At 41.7% G+C, this 23,401-nt stretch overlaps 3 protein-coding genes across 3 annotated transcripts in view; all 3 read left to right on the forward strand.

Annotated features, from left to right (window-relative positions):
• The window catches only part of T265_02700 (hypothetical protein), a gene marked incomplete at both ends in the record, with an annotated part of 72,934 nt that extends 52,621 nt beyond the window's left edge, over window positions 1-20,313 (forward strand). Inside the window, one exon of the mRNA XM_009167002.1 lies at window positions 20,135-20,313. Within this exon, the coding sequence (XP_009165266.1) occupies window positions 20,135-20,313 (179 nt within the window). The remainder of the gene's footprint in view (window positions 1-20,134) is intronic.
• Window positions 20,314-20,594: 281 nt separating this feature from the next.
• On the forward strand, window positions 20,595-21,356 carry T265_02702 (hypothetical protein; the record flags this gene model as incomplete). Its single annotated transcript, XM_009167004.1, has 1 exon — window positions 20,595-21,356. One exon carries the CDS (start codon window positions 20,595-20,597, stop codon window positions 21,354-21,356), a length of 762 nt encoding a protein of 253 aa, XP_009165268.1.
• A 259-nt stretch (window positions 21,357-21,615) lies between these two features.
• Window positions 21,616-21,840, forward strand: T265_02703 (hypothetical protein; the record flags this gene model as incomplete). The annotated part of the gene is made up of 1 exon (XM_009167005.1): window positions 21,616-21,840. One exon carries the CDS (start codon window positions 21,616-21,618, stop codon window positions 21,838-21,840), a length of 225 nt encoding a protein of 74 aa, XP_009165269.1.
• Between the last annotated feature and the right edge of the window lie 1,561 nt (window positions 21,841-23,401).

Raw genomic sequence — 23,401 nt, forward strand, 5'->3', positions numbered from 1 at the left:
TTACACACATGATTTGCTGATGTGTAATGAAACGTACACCGGCCTGGACAGCCAACAATGCTCGGTCAGCAAAACCGAACGTCCCAAAACCGAAGGTGCCTCAAATTAGAGGGCATGGATTTCGTTCATCGACAAGTTAATTGAGGAAATAGTGGCTGACTGGAAAATGGCTTGTCAGACACTCAAACCAGACAGCTTAATTTGTACGCGAACGAGTCCTAAACAGTACAGATGGTGACAGCAAGCCCTCTTGTAAAGGTACGTGAGAGTACCCTTCTTTGACGTTTATGTGAGAAATGACTTTAGGTTACCAAATCCCTAGGTGTTTTGATGGCATCCCTCCCATGTTTTAGCGCACTCTCCATCGTCATCCTGCAGTCAACCGGGAGTTATTAAATCATACTGATAAATTTCAAAAGTTCCACAAAAATGTAACTCATTCTACAAACCTGATGATTCTAAGAATTTCAAAATCCTCCAACGTCTTGTTAAACGACTAACGTGGTCCAAAAAACAATGCACGTCATTTAACGATATTAATTCCACTGTTAACGTTTGGCTTCATCCCGGGGATTTATGTGCCCCCATTATCTTCTTAACAGGATTTAACAATGACATGTGTGATTGATGCACCAGAGAGATGAAAATATTAGTGCCGTCATAAATTCCCCGGCAATGTGGAATTCACTTCGCAAGAAGAAACCTGCGTGGAAAACTTTGCCATGACTGACAATGATGAATGACAATGATGGATGATGGTTTGATAACCGCATTACCGGAAGCACTCACAAGGGATTTACAGTTGACCATACTACTAAACATAAATCAACAGAAAATGTTGTCATCCATCCAATAAGCTATTTTTTAATACTTCAGTTCCTCATGAAATTCTTTACTCGCAGTATTAGCTAAGTATGCTTGCGACCTGACGACAATAACTTTATTCTGATCCTTGGCAAATCCTAGACTCTATTGCAGTATGAAACGATCGCAATATACGACCAAAATTACCTGTTCTCGCCGAGATTCCGCTGTGATTGTATGCTGCATGCAGTTGCAAACTGGATGCACTACTATACTTGTTGAGTAATATGAAGCGTTCTTGCTAAGTCCGGAAGTTAGGTTTACAACTCTGAAAACTGGATACATCTGTGTCCGTCTTGAAATTGCCGGAAGGTTTCACCAATACCTTTTAGAGGAGTATCATATCACAGTACTCATTTCTGTTAGGTGTGAGCTAGTGATGCACTCTTGCGGTTGATGCACACAGTTACGGTGACAGGTCTAAATCGCAGTTGTAGAATACTCCTCTTCGCCAAAACTTCTGTTCATTACGTCCCCGGATTCGAATAGGTTTTGTCCATTTTGCGGTCTAAAAATCCACTGACTACACATAAGCTAGAAATAGTTGGTGTCAATTTTACTTCTGTGTTTAGTCAGCAGGATTTGTTTGTCACCTGTTTGTGTGTCATGGGCCATGCACCGTGATTTGACGAGTATAAAAAACTCTCCGATATCCAAAAAAAGATTACTCAGGAGACGGCTTTTTTAAATTTAAAGCTTGTATTCAAACGTTTTAGCGTGAAATTATGGGGTGTTTTGCTTTATGGTTCATTGATGTGCGCATATCAGACGTTAGATATAAGCAGTATGCTGGCATGTATTGTCCCAATTACCAAACATAAGCAAATCCACATGCACACGACCCTACATCTGTCTTCTCACAAAGACATGATAAGACGCGAAATAGAAACAGACAAGCAGTTTACCCCCATGATGGGGCAAATTAACGAACTACCCTATCCGAACAAGGATGTTTCAGCCTATCTTCATTCGATCCGACTAAGCCCTAAACCTATGAAGTTGCTCTGAACGTTCGAGACATTTCAGTCACAGCTAACTATACAGCAAATACCGTCGCACTTGTTGCGCGGATTATAGCTGAGAGAGCAAGGGAGATTACTGGGGCTGAATAAATGTCAACTCTGTTGGAGCTGAAAGTGAACTGCAGTTTTTTATTGAATTTGCCTGGCGTTAATTAGTAACCGGATGGATTTTAATAGGCTAGTAGCTTCATTTTTACGGAGCCGATCTGCTACTTTGTACGACATTTGGTTTGCAGAATGTAAATACTTATCGCCAAAGTCCCGAAGATTCAAAGTAGACTGATTCATTTTTCCTGAAGGGAGAAACTGCAAGTAAAAGAGTTTGACCAAGTTACCTATCCCATGTGTGAACATACGTAAATCATTCCACACAAGAAATGGTGTTTTAAGACAGAGGTGAAGTTTTTTCCTTTATACTAAAGTTGGAATCCATAAGTATAGCAGTTCAAAGCTGATGAGCCAAAAAAGACAGCAAAACCATTTCGTATTTACTTGGGGTCATCCGTATTCCATAAGACTACTGAAGAGTTTGAGAACCACATGCTCACGGTTATCAGAAGCATGGCCGGTCAGTAGATGGATCAACTCACAGACGAGGTACATCACCATCCTTCAAATTCTCCGTCCAGACTATGTGATCTAGTATGGACTGGCCAAATAATTGACCACTTTTGGGACGAGAAACCTGAACACCATGTAGAATCTTTTGCAGGTAGAAATCATGTAGCACCTACTTAGCGTGGAGATGCAGAAAGAGTCTGTTTCTTGCTTTCTTAATTAATCGCGTGAAAATTTGCAAATTAACAAGGGTTAAAAAAGTATAATGGAGTAGCAGTGTACAAAGTTGTTTTCTAGAATAAGCTGGCAAGTTTGCCTCGTAGGTGGTTTGGAAAGAACATGGTCTGGTTATCATCACCTCCATCCCTGACTCAGACAAATATTATCGATATAAAAAGAATTTCTGATAAAAGACCGACGATGACTAAATTCACGGAGTATGAATGTGATGAGAATAATTTCAACCGCTTACATGCATCCTCAGTAGATAGCTTATAAGAGCTTCTAAAAGCGATCTAGTGAACAGAGAACGAAGTAGGGAACTGCTCTTCAGGTTACTGTATATTCTGAGTAAATCATTACAAAAGTCCACTAAACTTTAGGTAGACAAATAAACAGCCATTTCCTTCCAGACTTTTCGGCGGGACTTTGATGAAACAATACCTGACTGGTATTCATTTTGGATGCTTGAGGCAAAGGCCAAAAAGTTAGATTATATCTGGCGGGGACCGGAGAAACATCTTATTCCATCCAAAACTAAATATAAATTTACAGTCATGAGATCTTAAAAATGATATACGACTGGTCATTGTGTTTTATCGCATCATCCATAACTTTACGTTCTTTCTTCACCAGGTTAACTTATACTTTCTTCTGTTCCTCTTATTTTTTATCCGGGAGATTAAGTGGAATACCGATGTTGTTTACACGCAAAAAAAAACTAAATATTACGCCGCTATTGGCTTCATCAAATGTCAGCACAGATAAGTGATTCTGAAATCCAACCCCATTGAATTAGAAGGAACGTGTTTGAACATGATAGCCGGTTGTCTATCGGACAGTGAACAGTGGGTCATATGCAAACGTTACCAGTTTGTCAAAACCGAAATTTAACTATTTAACAATTTAACCGCAAAAATTGACACCGGGCGCGCAGTCTGCTAACCAACAGTTTGTATATTCTCTCCTCTCACGTATATCGGATATATGGTGTCTCGTTGAGGGTGAAAGCTGTTGGCCGCTCAGATTTTCAGAACAACTGTTGTGATTCTACAAGCTTTCATGTGTTTATCAGTAACTGTTTGGATTCTGGCTGTGAATTGTTTCTAGAAGATAAATGCACGGTTTCGTTGTTAGACAAAAGTTTTTGTTTGAACACATCAGAAGTTTACTGTTGAACAGCTGTAACGCTTCTACTATTGATGAAAGCATCAAAGCTGGGTGCAATTTCAACTGCTCCCAAGATTCACTTTTTGAGGTATTAGGAATCACTGCATCATGGACCAGTTTAAATTCATCAAAGTATTTTTTCCCATATGATGAAAAATTCAGTGCAGCGACAGATTAGCAGTTTGAGATGATACAAGAATGAACCACTCGCTTCTCAAAATTGTTTCTTTGGGGTACATTATTGTTATTTCGCCAGAACCAACAAGGTTTTTCCATGTTATCAAGCTCAAAAGCCAGGAAACCACTAAAGCAAATAATATAACAAAAATGTCTTGGTAAGTCTCTTTACAGCATCAAATAGCTTCATAAATAGAATCTGATTTCAGGCCATATTTTGCAAAACATTGGTATCAGAATGTCTCTGTATAGCAAGATAATAAGTAGTCAAACTGTTCCTATGCGGATTGATGAGGGACACTATTGAAGAGATCATTGAATAGCCCGTATGGGACTAAACCGAAGATCCCATTAAATGGCCTGTGCCACACTCCTGGAATTTGTTGAGTCAAATGGAAAGCTGGACACTCAGATGTTGTCCGAGAGTCATACTGCGTAAAAACCGCTCGTGAGCGAACGGTTACCGGAAAGACCCGGGTTTGAGTCTCCTTTGGCTCATTATTTGAGATACGCACTCATTAAGGCTTGAACAGCTGGACAATCTTATTCTTCTTTTCAGCGTGAATTAGCTTTGGTTGCGGGATAAAATTACATTTGGAAATTTCCAAATCTCCTCACACTACCTAACTTATCAGGGCACTGAACCACTTTAAACTAGTGTCTTGTCTAGGAAATTCTTCCGTCTTCAATGTGAAATTTTGGAGTAACTATGCCGTTTCGTTTGGCTGCGGTAGATCATAGTTCAAGTTTTTGAGATAATTCCCTAAAACCAAAATTCATCATGGAAACCACTATGTCAATCAAGTCCATTTTCTTAAAATTTTTGGCAGAGTGAACCGTCTGAACACCGATTTCAAAAACTAAACATTGGGTTTATCGTCCTCGGGAAGTTTCCGATCTATGTAGATCTAAAAATTTGACAAGCTACCAGGAAGCCACGAAAATTGCATCGTTAATTTCCTGCACCTAAATGTAGTCACAGTTCTGTGACGTTCATTGTTGTAATGGCATCCATTTGATACATAGCTTAAGTTTAGCCTGTCCCTAGTCCCAACACCAAGTAATTGATAGAACCTTCATTAGCTGCTGAACACTACTTAGGGTGCTCATCAGAACTTGGAATTCGCTGGATTCATTCACCTTCAAAAGCAGGTAGAAAAGCAAGGAATTATGAATCACTGCATCTTGGTCTATTACATGGGTTACGGTGTGGCAAATCATTGTGCGAAAATTTTATTTCAAGTGACACCACGTCGTTCTGGAATTTACTGCAAGCACGGTAAATTTTCTCAACCGTGCCTCTAATGAAAGGGGCCTGAATTTCCTTTGGGTCAGAAAGCAACATTTTTAAGCGGATAATTTACGACAGGAAGTGACGTGCAAACGCAAAAAGTGAAAAATAGGCATGGTAGCATGTTAGGGCTACAAATGGGACCATTTCATTGGCAGATTTTGACAGAATACCACTTTCATCTTATCGCACTAGCCTAACATATAAAGCACAGTACTTATGAAAGGTGTTCTTAACTTAGGCTTCTCAATTTCCATCGGGAACAGGGTCACATATGTTTACCCCACCGAATACTCAGTATGCACTATCACCCACGGATCTTTACACGATTGAAAATCAATCCGATTAGTTGTTCTGTCCAAAAACGTCTTTAAACGTACCACAAATTCGCTTTGGACTGGATAATTAGTCTTGAAATCGACCCTATGACCCACTTTCAAAAGTGGTTGTGCTCTGCATACTGTGGCATTCAGTTCACTGTGAAGAGTGTCTCGTTTTTCACATTCTGCAGACCACCAATAAGGCTTTCAATATCACACAGGAGTTGGTCTAGACTAAAAAAAAGTTATAATTCTGCTGAGTTTGTCTCGCACCATAGATGGTTAATGAGCCCTAATGAAAAGTTCTGCAAGGCTAATGGATCAATAACTGGGATTTATCGGTCAGTGGTATACGGTTTCCATAGTTAAGTTTGAAAACAAAGAAGCGCACTTAGAATTTTATGAAAACATTAAAGACTTAAGTTCTTTGTTTCTTCTTTGTGGTGCATAACCGAATTTGTAAGTCTGACTAAACAAGTTAGATTGGAACAAATACAAGCATGAATAACTTGGTCACTTCATTTTAAAGGACCCAGACTCACGAGTTTTTTCTCTAAATCCCGAAGTACCCCAGAACACAGGTAAAGAACGGTTGAAATAGTTTGAAATAAGATTTGGAAAATGCGATCGGTAGGATTGTTGTAACTTGTGTAATATATTTATGGTTAAAGATGACGATGGTTGGGACTCAACATAGTTTGTATTCTATAGAATATTAAGAGCCGGAGAAAAGTACTTTGCTGTTAGTTGTTTACATCCAGAGTCACAACATTTCGAAAGTAAAGTGTTTCTCGCCCATGATTAGTCCTATAAAAAAATTGCATCCTCACAGATAACAAGGCTTTTTTCATAATCACGTGCGGTTGGGTAGAATGAAGACGTCAGACTTCGGCAGATTAAAAATGACAGAAACAACCTTGACAGACTTATAGTGCGTCCGAAAACTAGCCGAGTGAAGGCAGCATAATCGGGGGTGGGTGGGTTGGAATTGGTTTCAAAAGCTTAATTCCAGTGTGAAATAAATTAGGCATGCAACTTTTCATTTGTATGATATTTTGTCTTTAATCCCCAGGCGGTTGATTATGCTTCAACTTTCCATTCTCAATTTTAGTCCATGCATTGTGATGTCGACGGGCTCTACCGTGTTAGAAAAGTAAATCCACCCGGCAGATATACTACTTGTGCATATACAAATATGTATATGTTATTAGAACAGAAAATACTTAGTTCAGAATACCTATGAAGAATTTGAAACTTTAAAGCGATTGCAGTAGGCACACTGGTGGGTCTGTCGTTACACACTGTCTTGGAGAACTAACGACCTTTTACTTTAGAGAATCTCCCGGACCATGTCCAGAATACATTGAAAGCTGATCTCAGTGACAGGTCGCAAAGATGTGCGAATAACAGGGACAAACAGGGCCTCCTTTTTCTTTGTAAAAACCCTAAAGGACAAATTCTTTGGCCACACAGAAGAGGAACATTCCCGAGCAAAATGGTTAAACTACACGCACTCGAAGTGAAGGTGAAATGAAACGTATAAAGATTTCCTACAATTTTGTCGCAGGGTGAAGTCTAGAGTCGTTGAATCTTACAGTGCGCAGTCACGTGAAAAAAAGTCCTTCTTACAGGCTGTATAGGGATCGTTTATCTCGAAATTCAGACAGTCTCGAGAGTTCTTGACTGCTGCCTTTCTGACCGACCACCTGACAGCAATCCGGTTCGCACACCCAGATAAAATGAATCAGATGTGATTCTGACCTGACTGACTTCGGCCATTTCCTTTTCAAAAAATAAGCCAATGTTTCAATTGTTAGATTACCTTTTAATAGCGTTTCGGGAAAATTTAACAAGTTGCTAACAGTCATGAACGACAGGGACGAAGTGAGTTGCCAATTTCAGGGTATATCGACTTCTCCCATAAGGAGGCAAGTATCCAGCCACTTATAGACAGAAGTAAACCTGAGAAATGTATATGAAATAATACATCGGAAGATTTTGTTGGCGTTCTGTTACACAAAATATGTTAATGTCAAGCTTTCCGAAAACTAGATGTGGAGAAGGGTCGCTCCTTTGTAAAACTAGGAGAAGCTTTAGATAGAGAATGAGCTTTACCGTGAGCCTTTTTCGCTTATTTCCAGCCAGAATTATTCTGACCTTAACTCGTTTCTGTCCAAATGAAGTGCAAGGAGTTTTGGCAAATTATAGACAGAACTGAGAAAAAGGGATGGCAGTATATAAAGTGCTGCCAGCATTTACTCACTCAGATGCCACATAATGTGGAATGGACTAGCATCTGGTACACGTTTTCTCAGCAGTTGGCAAAAGTGCAATCAGGTGACCGACGAATAATGAGCAGAGCGACGACCTTATCTAAACCGGACTTGACAACGTGGTCTGCTGAAACCTCCTTGCATAAAAAAGGGACAGTTGTGCGGCATGGGTTAGGGTCACTTACAAAATCTATCATCCACAAGACGCTCTATAAAAATGAATATTCCCAAACGCGTGAATCTTTTGTACTAAGACGTGTTTAATGCTTTCTAAGCGCTCACGTGGTGTGCACATAACTGAGAAATGTGAGAAATACGTTCCTTCTGATTTATTTATCGCCTTTTGTGTAGCAACATTATGTTAGTATAAAATATTCACGACGCTATTTTATGTATCGCTTTACGATCTGCTTTGAAAAAAGTTAGTTCTAGTAAAAGCTTTTTCAAACGGAGTGAACAAAAACTCGGGGTGCATGGCTTACTTGAGTTTGTCAGTTCACAGGCCTACTGATTGAATTTACTGAGATAGTCAGAGTGATTTCTATCTACACTAAATAGAAAAAAAAATCTGACCAGATTGTCTTGTCATTAGGTTACCTTATTGCTTTCACTACGCAAACGAATAATGTAATTCAGGTGTTCTATTAAACATTTATAGAAAGGACATCTTCGGGCAAATACAGAAAACGCTAGATCAGCACGGTCTTGCAGGATTCAAGCAGAACGATTCTACTGTTTTCTCAATGAGTTATGAGTTAGTTTGATGTAAAAACGTCATAGGTGATTCGACTGTTGTCACTAACGATAATACGTTGGTCTGCATCGGTGCACGGTGAGATAACGGCAGAAACGTATAAGAATCCAATTTGTTTGTCGTTCAATCGTGGTATCCACGATTCGTCACTAGTTGAAGTGAATAGCCTGGACAGCTACTGGATTAATCTGGTTAGAAAATTCTGAACTTTGAAAAACCTTCCTGAATTGCAAATTGAAACTTTATTTCATTTTTTAAAGTAGCTAGTTTTTATGACTAGGTTTTTTGGTTTTCTTATAAACTTCGGGCACCCTCTTTTGTGTAACACGGCAAAAACGAACCAAAGATCGTAACAACGTGAATACACAGAGACATTTTTAGTCTCAGATAGCAGAACTTTCGACTCGAAAACACCAAAAGTCCGCCCCCCCCCCAAACGGGAATCAATCTCCAGAAAACATCTTGCAAGTTTCAGGGTGTAAAATAGTTCTTAAAAACTGACACGCGCGTTCAACAGAGTTAATGTCACATGACTCAGAAAATCTGATTAATTCCCCATTAAAAAGGGTCAACAGAATGCGCCTGTTAAAAACAGAAAGCAATTTCACCCATTATGGGATTCATCAGAAGTGGTGAACCCATGAGTCAGCAAAATTAGCCAGCTGCGCATTGCTTTCCAACTTTTTGGTACAGATTGACTTCACCTTTAGAAATAGACCCGTAGAAATTAGGACGAGTTCTTGCACGTTTGTGAGACACTAAGAAAATACGTCAAACGGTCATAGTAATCCCTTGAATTCCTCGCTCCATTCCCATTACATGAAAGATTTAATCAAGCAGGATGATAATTGTTCAGTCGCTCATCAGCCTCACGTGTTGTCTATTGCGCCTAGATGGTCTATTTTTATTTTACTTAAATATACTAATGTTGGCGAGGCACTCATCGCCTGCGCCAACTACAATCGCACCGCCTCTGTCTCACTGATAAGACGAAAGGCAAAATCCTAGTGTTTCTTCAATGCCATCCAATATATGGCATTAACATTGTGCTGCTTTTCTTTTGTTTAGATCACGGCCGCGCCCGTAGCTCCAGATAAATTTATGTTTGTGGCTATTGAGGACAATGTCAGTAACACGGATAAATATATCTTGAAGAGTGCGATGTTTTCACTTCTTATCCATGGACTTTGGCACATTTTGATTTGTGTTCGAATAAATCTCGTAGGTGGTCTGCTCTCCATCCATCGTAACTTCTTTTAATCCAGTGCGCAAAGTAACCCACTTCCACTCTGTGATCAACAAATTCTTAAGAACTGCACATTTTCTGAAAGGTTGGAGATCAAGTTTATCCGATAGCCAAGGATTTTCGGACGATCTGTAGCCGAAGGAATTGATTTTCATTTGTCTTGTCATTATGTTACTTAACGACAATATCGAAATTTAGTTTTAGGCTGAGCAAGCACAACACACAAAAATTGCACACTGTTCTGACAGAGGCTGTTGTAAGAGGTATAGTAATCAGGACTATCGAGAATAAACTTCGCTATATTGCTCTTTACGTCAAACTTCATAACGCACTATTTTTCCTCTGGTACACTTCCCTTAGTAAAAGAGCGTTTGTAATTTTCGTTCCCAAAGTCTGCAACCTATTGGACTAGTAAGTAGATTTGTTGAGATTTGTTACCTCCCGGCATTTGACGAATATGGTGCACATGGAAGAGAAACCACTTATCATATCAGAGAACTAATTTATCAGGTGTTTTACATCAAAACCCTCATCAACCCTGATCTAGCATGAGCAAAGAAAGTGGGTGAAACGTCGAAGACTTGACGGCTGTCTGCACCAATATGGTCAGAGTAATGTTTCGGGAAGTAGACTGATGCTTTCAAAAAAGTGTTATTCACGATACATGGTTTCACTTTGTGTATTATTGAAGTCCGGTCGGTGTGTTTGATGAGATAGATTAATAGCCATTCTAGATGCAATCAAAGGCCAAAGTTATCTAAAACAATCCGGAAAATGGCTGTACGCATCTATGAGTTGTCTTATTTTTCTCTACTATTGGAGCTGACAGTGAGTATAGAACTTGTATATTAAAGGTTTACCTTTCTGAGCAACCTTCACTGTGTGACTGCATACTGATTTTCTGGAGCTTGGGGAACGTCACGTTCATCCACACTCTTTTCAATCAGCCAGTGGGCAGAAACAGTTTAAATTCTGGAAGTTGAAATTTACGGGCATTAAACTGCAAGTTCCAGTATGAGGCTGAAGCCAACTGCCACAAAGACCAAACTAGCAACCTATCCGTAAACCTGTACCAGATTAACCGGCATCTGCAAAATTTCCAAGTTACAAAAAACCACAGCAACCGAAAACTGCGATCGAACGATTCACATGTTGTTCCGGAAAGCCGGAACACTTCGTCAAGATGTTCCCGGATAGGTTAACCGCATTATGGGTCTGTTGTCGTGATCACATAAATTTTATTATCGGCAGCTAGCCGTGGGTTCAACACAGCTTTTGGTTCGGAACAATTAGTTTGGCCAAATGAAATTCTACTATCACTTACCGCACTAGTCCAGCAGGTATGTGAATCAACAGAGTTATGGCGTCCGTCATAGACATCGCCGTCATGTACGTGTACGCTGCTCCAGAAAACTGCGGCTTGCAAAATATGGTAACGCTCAAAATATTCAGAAAAAATCCGCACAGACAAATAACTGGCTGGCAGCAGAAATAAAGGATAAATTCTGTCAAAGTGATTTTGCAAATTTCCGGTGGAGTAGACGGAATGACGACACGACTTTCGTAGTCAGGCAGCTTTGTGCGGTTGTCCTGATACACGCTAGTTGTATTCTGCGTTAGATTTGTTTCCACAGCATGTAGCAATTTGAAGAAGGTGATTATCACAATGCTCCGCAATGTCCACTTTTTGACCACAGCTCTGAATGGATTACCAGTCATAACTGTTTGGAATTCGAAAGCAAAACACTCCAAAGCTTTTCAACTGGAACATTTCGTTAAATCATTATGTGCCACAAAACGGCAGTACTTTCGAAATTTTGACCATTCCTATGAACGGCTAAATGCTGCCTGTTTTATTGGTTGATTTTCTTCACCATTCGCCTTGCAACGACTGACCAATCAACGGCTATCCCCAACACATTTGCTTCCAAACATCCGGTTTCTTATTGCAAGCAAATGACTAACGGAATAGAGAGCCGTGCTACTAGTTTTAGACAGGCTGTTTCTACGTACGCTACCAATGCGTGTTCCTATTTGATGGTACCGAATTTAGGAGCGATTCAGCTGTTTGATTTATGGGTAGGTGATTGTTACAAAGAAACCAAATTAATTCAAAGTGATTGCTGAAAAGACGAAACATCTTGTTTACCGGGAAAATCAAACAGTAGCCCCATAGTTACTACAGAATTTGAACTCACTAGACTTCTAGAAATGTCAGCCAATTCATTTTGAATCATTTCACCCTATCCTTTTAGTGAACCGTCCTGAACTGGCTATTACCGATTTTCCCCCAGCTGTCGTTCTTTAAGGAAGGCTCGCATAAGGCGAAAAGCCTTGTTGCATTATTAATAATGAAGTAGGCGATTGTTATCCGTACTTGTTTCTTCACTAGACGGGGTCAGACGACTGCGGTGAATTTCACCTGACTCATGCACGTCTCTGGCGTGTACTGTTCCGTCGAGGGATACAGTCCATGGTTTTTGGAAGGCTTGTCCCGGTGGTCTGGCGAAAGATGATATTTCCATCCGGATTGGGAAGGCCAGAGCAGCTTTTGCGAACCTACGTCACCTGTGGCGTAGGCGTGACATCAGCTTCTCTGTCAAGGGTCGAGTTTACAATGCTGCGGTGCGCTCCATATTACTACATGGATCAGAAACCTGGCCGCTGCGCGCCGAGGACGTCAAAGGACTTTCAGTGTTTGACCATCGATGTCTTCGGAGCATTGCCCGAATCTGGTGAAAACACCGGATTAGCAATTCTGAAGTACGTCGAATGGTATTCGGGAGAAATAACTCACCCTCGATAGATGAATTGATCACACTGCATAAGTTGCGCTGGCTTGGCCACGTGCTGCATATGCCAGTCGACCGAATTCCTCGAAGGGCTCTTTTCGCACAACCACGTGAAGGGTGGAAGAGATCTAGAGGCGGTCAAACAATGACTTGGCATCGAAGTGTGAAAGCCATTACCAGCAAACTCAGCTGCGTTGGTCACTGCTGTCTTCCTGGATGGGGACCCCTAGACGGGCCACAGCAATGGCTAGAGATATTGTCAGATATGGCCCAGTCGCGCCCTCAATGGCGCTCGTGCATCAAAGCTATTGCCTTCAATGCATAGCTCCTTTTCCAACCCCCTCCACTTGACAGCCCACTGACAGTGTGTGTATTGGGTTGAACAGAGAAAAGTCTCGTTCTAACAAGCTGCGTAGATGTGAAATCAGCCAAAGTCTGGTAGATTCCGTGTGCTACACTATAAGTTCCATCCCATCAACCAATAACCTAAGTTTGTCTATAAATTTATTGGTTTCTACAACAAGCTACTAGAGCTTTCCTTGGAAGTCCAAATAACTAGCTAACTGTCTGTTCCAGATGAGTTATACAGGATGCCCCATGACCGGCTTATCTTGCACAAAAACTATACCGCTCTCACTAACAACTGTGATGTTTTATTTGGTACAATAGCTGTCACACTTAAGTAGATTTTCTGGACGTGCGCCCAAGTGGTTGCTGAAAACCCCTGTACAGTACAATGCAGAGTTTCTGGGGTTCCTCAAGAAGACTTGGTCCAATAGACTTGTGTTCTGCTTGAAAATGTAAGTGTAAATTATTGACAGAATACACTTATTTGCAAATTAAATTAGTGCCAACTTTAGGTGGCCATTATAAAGCTTATTCGACTGCATTTTAGTCGCCCAATTCAGCTGCTCTTTTTGTTAAAATCAAAGTGAGTTAAAACTACGTATTTCTGAAGTCAACAAAATATTAGGTTTCTATATGGAAAGACAACCTTCTGGTTTTGGAACCGTATGAAGTTTTTGGAACAATGGAACGCTCCCGAACAACTAGCGGTCGTACAAAATGGACAAGAGTAAGAGCGGAATAGCATCCCTAGTTCGTCTTCAGTTCAGTGCTGCATTTGATAGAAATGGTTTGATGAGTAGTTCGCTGTACCATCAGACAGGGTAAAACGGATCTGACTATGCTGATTTTATCTTCGGTGCACTAGAGACTGATCCATTTACAACTTTGTACTTCACGTCAATTTCTTCTTATTTCAAAGTGGTATAAAAATCCTTAGGAGATTATCGGCTTGCCAGGGTAATTTATCCTGTCCACCAGTTTCTGTGACGATTTGTGGTTCACTTCTCACCCTTCAAAGTACACGCTTATTGGGTGGGTTTGGATTACCCTGTATCCTGGGCTGAGGTGAACTGACAAGATAGGCTAATCTGTGTTACGAGGTGTGACTTCCAAGTAACCAATAAGTCGTCAGTTGTACTGACCTTCCATCGGTTCGTGTATCAGATGATTGGAAATTCTAGAGTTCAAGTTCATTGTGATCTTCCAGTGCTCAAAAGCCACCTTACTATGATGCTTTTGGTCTGCACCACTGAACGTTTCGGCTTATTTATATCAATATCCATTCTTTAGGTGGCCTAAACCTCTTGAAGGTGTGATACTTTAATGTTGGCTGATCCAGCCATTTAAAGTTACGTGCGGATGACAGGAAAATTTTCAAAATGTGCCAAGGCTTCTTCCGGGTCGGCAGCTTTTTTTGAGGCACTAATGCATAATCCGTGTTGCAGTCAACACAACGCACATTCTTTTTTATGGAGACTCCGGGTTAACTTGTGGTCCAATGTAATATTCAACTGGATATTCAAATCCACCTCATCAAATATGCGGCTGACAGGTTTACCACATTGCTGATTACAAGATTTATAGGCAGTTTTCTCATGGCAGCAATTTACCCGTCCCATTTCAAGCTTTCAGAACCTTGCTGTCTTCCATGGTATCTGTTGACTATATTAGTTCTCCCGGAACCATCGGCCACTGTGCTCCATTTTTGAGTAATCTTTCACTTAGTTCCCACCACGCACCTAGTCTTACTGACTGAATTTAATTAACGCAATGCGAATCCGACTTGAACTTCCGGTATTTGCCTATTCCGTATTTCTGACTGACTTTGGATTTTCCTCACGCATAAATATATATATATATATATATATATATCGCGAGAGTAGAGTCGGTCGAGAGTCGTAGGATACCGTCACCTCACTCGTGATACTCAAAACCTCATTGGCAATTCAGTTTTGCTGCGTAATGATGCAACAAGAAATTTGTCACATGCGTACACGTGACGTGCCTATGTCCGGCTTCCCTGGGCAGTGTAGGTCTGTCAAACGCCGTGGTCGCCTTTGCGCACTGGGCAAAGTCACATTCACTGATAATCAACCTGTGTGCAAAGCTGCTTTTCGTACAATGCTACTTTTCGACCTAGTGAGCGAGTTCCTACCCGACACGTTGTACTGCCGCGTTGTGTTGCCTTGCGTTAATTATGGGTTATCAGAAAGTAGCTGATATATCGTTTTACGGACATATCTATCGCTATACTACCAGCGTCACCAGTATCCTAGTTTCAACCAAAAGTATCTAGATGTATTAGCACGTGAGATGGCTATACCATGTGCCGACACTGACGGGGTTGTTATCATAATATTCCCCCTTTTAGGCTGCCAGAAATAACTGCTACCGACAAAAGTCCATCATTCCAAGGATAGTAGATTTCTGGCTATCCCACACTTAAGGGCATTTCGCCATATCACCATGCAGAGATAACAGAGTGATGGGGCGCATAAACGGAGCAATAACGAAAGCCATCCAAGCGAGTACCGCCCAGTGAGAATGAATGGACTTCATCGTGGTCCTTGAAAAGTTCCGGTGTCGTGCTCGTTTGATGAGAATTAAGTCACAGTGGAAAGAAGCATAGCTAATGCAAGGTCATCTGCGACGGTACCAACCGGATATAATTCACTCATTGGACTAAAAATAGTATCAGAAGAATGGCCGCCTAAAACAGATCATCGGTATGGCATATGTTCCAGTAGTGATGCACTTGTGATTGCACGGTTTCAGTTATACAATGCCAAAATAAGACCAAGGTAGGTATGCTGTTGTTGTACACTTGGTCAGTTGATCGCGATGACATAAAGACCAGGTATTTTCTGAGGAATCAACGTGTAGTAAGAGTGTAAATGTGACAATTTGATAGATGGGGAGAATGTTTGAGCTGTGGGTTTTTTTTGTTTTTTACCATCCGGGTTGCATTGCAGAACAAAGCAATTAAAATATCTGATATTAGAAATCCTTAAGAGTCGATGAGCAGGACTGTGTTCCAGCTTGTTGAACAATGCGTGTGGCACGAATTCATACAGAGACACGTTTTAACATGGGAAAACAGTAGTATTTCTGCACAGCCTGCATTTAGTGCGACTTTTTCAATGAAAACGCCAGTGTTCTGGGAGGATGTTAGGGAGGCAACATTACAAGTCGAGCAGTTACTGTTTGAACAAAAGCATGAATGAGAACATACTAAACGAGGAATTCAGCTGGATTTTAGATGAGTCCCGGTTAAAACTAAATTGGTTTACAGATGAGTGAACAATTCGAAATTCGAGAATCATTTAGTGTTAACTTGAAAATATGTTTTTCAATCCAGAAGAAGTACGCTGAACGTATTTCTTATGAATGCATGAGCGCACGATTAATTACCACCTGATGGATGGCTTACTCGGGCCGAGAAGAAAACGCACATTTTTTGCAAAAACATTATTTTATGATTATGCATAAATTCCTTAGAAAGACGAAATAACTCAATCAGCTTTCAATCAACGCCAACAAATCAACGATTTACGAGAAATCACCTATAATACTTTTCAAGCTACACAAACTAGATTCGAGAAGGTGCGCGCTTAGTTTGGCGCACTTAGTTTAGCTTAGTTAAATCGTATATATATATAATAACGGTACAAGTTTATGCAGTAAAAACTACGCTTGGTGTGCGAGTTTGGCATCTGAATATTGACCGCGTAGGCTCAAGATTAAAAATAGTTCTATGGATTGGAGATATATTTGCCAACCCGATTCCTTTACACACACGAATCAACTGTTGCAAATCTCTTTATTATAGGCCTTGAGGCAATTCAAGGGAATTCGATCAACGCCAGTAGGGGTTCCAATTGATAGATACGGTGACTTTTCCGACCAAAATGTACGTATTAGCACCGGTCAATGGACTCGTTTTATAAAGAACCATCAGATACATTTTCACTCTCCGAAATGAACTATTCCGGTACTTTGAAAAATGCCCCTATATGATAATTTAAAATTTATATATATGTATATATATACGTCTATATATAATAAGTTAATCATTTAATTTAATCTTCGTTTAGTTTATCCACAGTAAAATTGCAAAAATCAGTGGGAATCAACAACCAGTTTCATCGTATCTTGAGCCACAGCATTTTTTTTATCTATTCGGGGATTTTGCCCTCGAATGAGAACCACTGGTTTTTTTCTGGAGGTGGAAACTTCCAAAAGATTTTCTGAGCTCCAAGCGGAAAAGAGAATATTCTTGGACTTTAAACACAGTATTTATTGAAATATCAACTGTTGGTTGAAACAACTGAACTTTCCCTGTATTTTTTTTACTTTCGTTGTCCACAGGCCACCTATATTCATCCGTTACTGACAGAGGAATATCGTGACTGAAAGATGCATTCCAAGTGGTCTGATGCTGATTAGTTCAATTCCACATGGATAAAAGAGCAACATTCGCGGAAATAACCGGTTTCACTCTATGCGCTGGTATTATTATTTTCATCTTTTTCGAGTACACTGGTCCAAGATCTGTAGATGAATAAGCGTAAATAGTAAAGGCGATGCTTAAATGCTCCAAATGTCAAAGCCATTTGCCGATGATCACTCATTCAGCTTCCTTCGTGAGTTGCGAAACAACGTTGTTTGAAGTTGTTTGGACATAACACGCCGTACGTTCTGCAGTTCCACGATTTTTGGATCTAAATTCTTGCAAATTGCTTAGCAAATAAGATCTTCACATTTACAGTATTAGAGTTACTGGGGTCAGTGAGACTCCCAGCATGGACCTGTTAGACATCAAACAAGTACGGACGGTGGTCTAATTTTCTTTCTACTACTTTCGAGTTGCTTTTGTTCCTGCCCTAATGGGTTTAATATAATAATAAACCAAACATGGTCCACGATACAAAATAGTTTGGCAGTCACTGCCCTCCAGAATAGCAGAGGTTAAGCCATATTTTGAAGCAAAATCGTTCCACTTTGTTTAGGGTACATTTAAAATGAAGGGGTGGTGATAAGGTACATCAACCTACGGTTCGATTTTCAATATTCGACTACGTCTAAGAAGTGCTGTCCGTTGCGCTTATCTTAAAGCATTTTTCCGTCCTAGAAGTCACTTTACTGTTGAAAAGAACCAAAAATACACTGATTCTTCATCCAGCGCGTAATTACATGTAGGAATGTGTCACTATTTGTCTCACTTTATGTTGTGCGATGAGGCTATCAAGAATCATTTCGCTAACCTCTTGCTGTTCTGCTGCTTTTTATCTTTGATTGAGTAGATGTATTATTCGGTTTTGGGAAATCGCGGGCTAACTAAAATGTATGCTCAGATAACTACCTGAACGGAAAGCTGGAGCAGTTGAGTTGTTCGGTCAAGATAACCAATATAGTTATTACAGCTTTCTTCGAAACGTCCGGCAAAACAATCGCCCCACAGAAGCGCGAAAAAAGTTTGCGGGTTCCCGCAGTTTTGAGCTAGCATGTGTACCTTGCTTGTCCAACATTAGAGGCTCAAACTTAATCTCTGTGTTTATTATGTCCAGCAAACCTTGATTTCATCACTTGTTTGGACTGCTTACATTTAGCTGGCAGCAGGAGGATTGATGCAGTGATATTGGTCGGAATACAAATGGAATGTTGATTGCGCTATTTGATACCGATTAAAAAGTAGCCACTGCATGTCATCAGGTAGCAGTATTGTTCTAATTTTTCACAGTTAGGTTCGGTTCTACGCCGTTTCATTGATAGATCTGCTCATGTCCTCTACTCAAAAAATTCCAAAACACCACAGTTTCAGTTTCAAGAGCGGCTGTTTAGCATTTGCTGCTGGTGCGTTTTTACAAGATGCCGCTAAACTGCTTCAGTTTTAAATAAGTAGTGCAGCACACTTCGTCCGGGAACGTTTCCCTCTTCATAAACAGCCTTGATCCAGCTGAATAATCTGACTATATGCAAGCAGCTAGATGGCCCGGATATTCTACAGCTGGTTTTAAACTTTCTTAAGCGCAAACAATCACCACGCATTTGGAAGATATAAAGCTTTACTTCCCAGTAGAACAGTTTCGTAACCAATCCAATTATTGCCCATCTATTTGACACCTAAGGCACCAAAGACCTTACACGGCTGAAATTTCTGTAACACAATCAGTCTTCTGTTAATCATGGTCGTAGAACTTTGCGCCTACTTGTGATCGAGACAAGAATGTTTTCTGCCCCAGTCAAGTATCCCGAACCAAGAGGACGTCTGCATCAAGTCAGGTCGATAAGCTGCCTTTTGACAAAATTGATATCATGCAACCAATTTGCGGACGTTTGCCTAGACTAATCATCAATACCATGCAACTTCCGGATTTCGGACAATCTTGCAACCCACTTTCCTTTTTTCATTACTCCAACTGTGTATGCAACTGCGTGACCTGTTTCGCATTTTCTCTGATGACTTTTCTGTAAAAAAGTAACAACTGTTGAAACTGGGGCAATAAATCTATTGGACAAGCTCTAAGCGCATTCAAACCGGTGATGGACTGGTTTTACTCCACTACACTTGCAACGATGCGTGGGGCATAATACGCCCAATATGCCTAAAAAAATAAACCCAGTCTAACGCATCCAGAACCATCACTCATTCTTCAGGTACCGGACAACAACCATAAATCCTAACTTATTAGCAAAACATCTGTTAATCCATGTTGCTTTGTCCGCATTTGTTCATCGTTAAATGCTGCTTTTTTCTCCCGATATGTAGTCAAAGGTTCAACTTCTCCAACACGATTCATCTTTGAGTTCCATTTCTGATTTATTGATACGATTAGGTACATTCGAAAAATTTCCGATTAGCTTAGATCACTACTTATATCTTCTAAGCTGGTGTACTTCGTGTCACATACCGTAATTAGACTCATACCAACAAAATTCTTATTTTTGGAAGCTAAAACAACCACCAAACGTGTGCCAACTGCAGCCATAGAATTGGAGCATGTGATATTCTCGAACAGTTATTTGTTGATACTGTAATGTGCCGACGGATGTCAAACTGCGCGCCATCGTTAATCACAATCTCTTTTGTCTACTTTCAGAAGCGGCGGCGGTAACGATGGTAGAAAATGAAGACATCCCTGAATACCGGGCAGATGAGATTGATCGCCCTTTCCAGTGGCTACCACCGTCTGATGCTTATATATCCTTGTATCCCCTGTTCCACGTTGTTGAGACTGACTCTCCTGAATCCCCACGTGTTCAGAGGTTCGGAGAATAAACCGTTGAACCTACGCTCTTGTGCTTCTATGTGGACAGTTGGCGAGAGTTACCAACTTACTGTTAAATCCAACTAATACGTCGCATTCTCCTTTTCAGCCCACCCGGCTTCTATTCTCAGAACATCCACACAGTAAGTTTGGATACTTTTATACACGCAGACATATTACATAATTGGCGACCACACCAGGATTCTTACCAATGATGCGTACCCGATCCCACGGAAAAACTGAAGATGAACGTGTCGCATCCGGCGGTTCATTTTGGTCCTTGTGCTAAAGAATGTTACAGTCGTTTTTCTCACTTCTGTCTTCGGGTATTAGCGCCGGATTCACCCACACTCGATCTCCCCCGACTATCCCACCACCAGATAAGTTCTGCATGGGTGACAATTTCCGCCGCTGGGCAGCGGACACATCGGAATACATCCAGCTGCTTCTTGCCAGTGAACAAAAGCGTGTGCTGCTTTCCTTATTGGATGGAGAAGCTCGGGATATAGTACGAGACGAACATATCTTGAAAGATGGGGTCACAGAAGATGTCTTTGAACGGCTTCGCGCGTGCTTGAGAGAGCGGATCCACCCAGTCGAACATCAATATCGGTTCCAGTCACGGATCCAACTGTCGGGCGAAAGACTGTTGAATTTTGTTCGAGAACTGCGGCGAATAAGTGAAGACGCTTTTCCGGAGTTAACCGACGGACAGCGGGAAGAAAAGATCCTTGAGCAGATCATTGTCGGTACCCGAGCCCCTAAACTCCGCGAGCGGTTTTTGGGTAGTCCTCTTCACTCGGTTGCAGCGGCACTAAAAGTGGCGAACCAGGTGGAGGACATCTTGGGCGTCCTACAGAGGGATCGAGAGCCAAACACGGCACACCCTGCCCCCGTCCACATTCAACAACAACAACAACAAAAAGACGTTGGACACCAGCCCGAGGACAACCATACCATCTCATGCCATTGCGCCCTAACCGACCGTACTTTCACTCTACCTTTCACCGTCCAGCCCAACCAATCTTTCGAGATGGCCCTCCCCGAACCCTGACTGCCCTTACTGCCAGCGCTTCGGGACACACGTCCGGACCTGTGGACACAATGGGCCACGTGAGTTCACCCATTTCCAAGCAACGATTCACCAGCCCATGCTGGTCGTTGATAACTTACCCTGGGACGTCATACTAGGAGTAGATTTCCTGAAAAGTCAACGGGCGAGGATCGACCTCCTAGCGGGTACCATCTAGTTAGAAGGGAACCAAATACCCTTCGTCACGACTGCTGCCTCCGCCGATGAGTGTTGTCCCGCCATGTCGATCAACGTAGACATACTGCTGTCGCGACTGCCACCCACGATAAGCTCGTCGGCGAAGGCAGAACTAGGAAGTGTTCTGTCGGAGTACACCGATGTTTTCGCTTGGAAGGATTATGATGTTGGTCGAACGAAAGCATACAACATTCGACAGACACTGGAGATGCTACACCCATCCGCCTACCACCACGACATGTCCCGATTCAGTACCAACACCAGCTAAATCAAATGATGACATGCTGAAGATGCTACACCCATCCGCCTACCACCACGACATGTCCCGATTCAGTACCAACACCAGCTAAATCAAATGATCGATGACATGCTGAGCAAGGACATCATCAAACCTTCCGCGTCACCATGGGCCTCGCCAGTAGTCTTGGTGAAGAAACATGATGGTTCTTTACGGTTGTGTGTTTACTATCGCAAGTTGAATGACGTTACTCGAAAAGATTCTTTTCCACTACCCCGAATTGATGATACTTTCAACGCCTTAGGAGGGGCAGCCTAGTTCACTACACTGAACTTAGCTTCTGGGTACTGGAACGTGAAAATACAGCCTACTGACCGTTGCAAGAACGCTTTTGCGATCCCATCGGGCTTATATGAGTTCCAAACCATGCCATTTGGATTTACCAACGCCCCAGCCATATTTCAGCGCCTAATGTACTCAGGTCTACACGGACCAGTTCCGGATAAGTGCCTAGTTTACCTAGATGACATTATCGTACACAATAAAACAATTTCGGAGCACACCGCCAACCTAAGACTTGTTTTGGACCGATTCAATCAACTCGGACTGAAGCTGAAACCGTCGAAATGTGCGTTCCTCCAACGAGAAGTGAGCTACCTCGAGCATGTAATCTCGGTCAGCGGAATTCGATGTGACCCCGCCAAGATTGAGAACGTCAAGACATGGCCAAACCCCAAATCAGCTGATGAGGTCCGTAGCTTCATGGGACTGGCATCATATTATCGCCGCTTCGTAGCTGGATTTGCTAAGATCGCTACTCCACTCACATCCCTCCTGCAAAGAACACTCCTTTTGTTTGGTCTGAAGAACAAGCCAAAGCATTCGAGCATCTCCGCGATTGCCTGTGTTCCACACCTGTTTTGACCTATCCGGATATCTCGCCATCTGCCGGCACCTTTATTCTCGATACGGATGCAAGCGATTGGTGCGGTGCTGTCTCAACACTCAGGTGACACAATGGAAAGAGTAATCGCATATGCCAGCCGAAGTCTCTCACATCGAGAGAAGCGATACTGTACGACACGCAAGGAAATGTTGGCACTTGTAAACTTCATGCGACAATTCCGCCACTACCTTATTGGTCGCAAGTTTTTGGTCCGAACTGATCACAAATCGCTACTGTGGTTACAAAACTTCCGTGATCCCGAAGGCCAAATAGCCCGATGGCAGGAGTACTTGCAAGAGTGTGACTTCGAGAGCCAGCATCGAGCAGGTAAACAACACGGGAATGCAGATGTTTTATCTCGGCGACCGACCCGCGATCATTGTGATTGTCCATCATGTTCCGTTTCTTACGTCTTATCGATGTCGTTACACGCACCGGAAAGTGAGGAGTGGGCCGCCATACAATCCTCAGACCCCGAATTGAAACTCCTATGTCAGTGGCTATTCCACAACCAACACCGACCATCCAATGACGAAGTCGCGGGTTCGAGCTACCCGACGCGTTGTCTTTGGGCCCTTTGGTCTCAGCTGCGTGTGACGGATGGTGTCCTCTCCTACCAAAAAGGTCCTACTTACTTGCGTCGTA

This window comes from Opisthorchis viverrini (assembly GCF_000715545.1).
Source record: "Opisthorchis viverrini unplaced genomic scaffold opera_v5_34, whole genome shotgun sequence".
Taxonomy (NCBI): Eukaryota; Metazoa; Platyhelminthes; class Trematoda; order Opisthorchiida; family Opisthorchiidae; genus Opisthorchis; species Opisthorchis viverrini.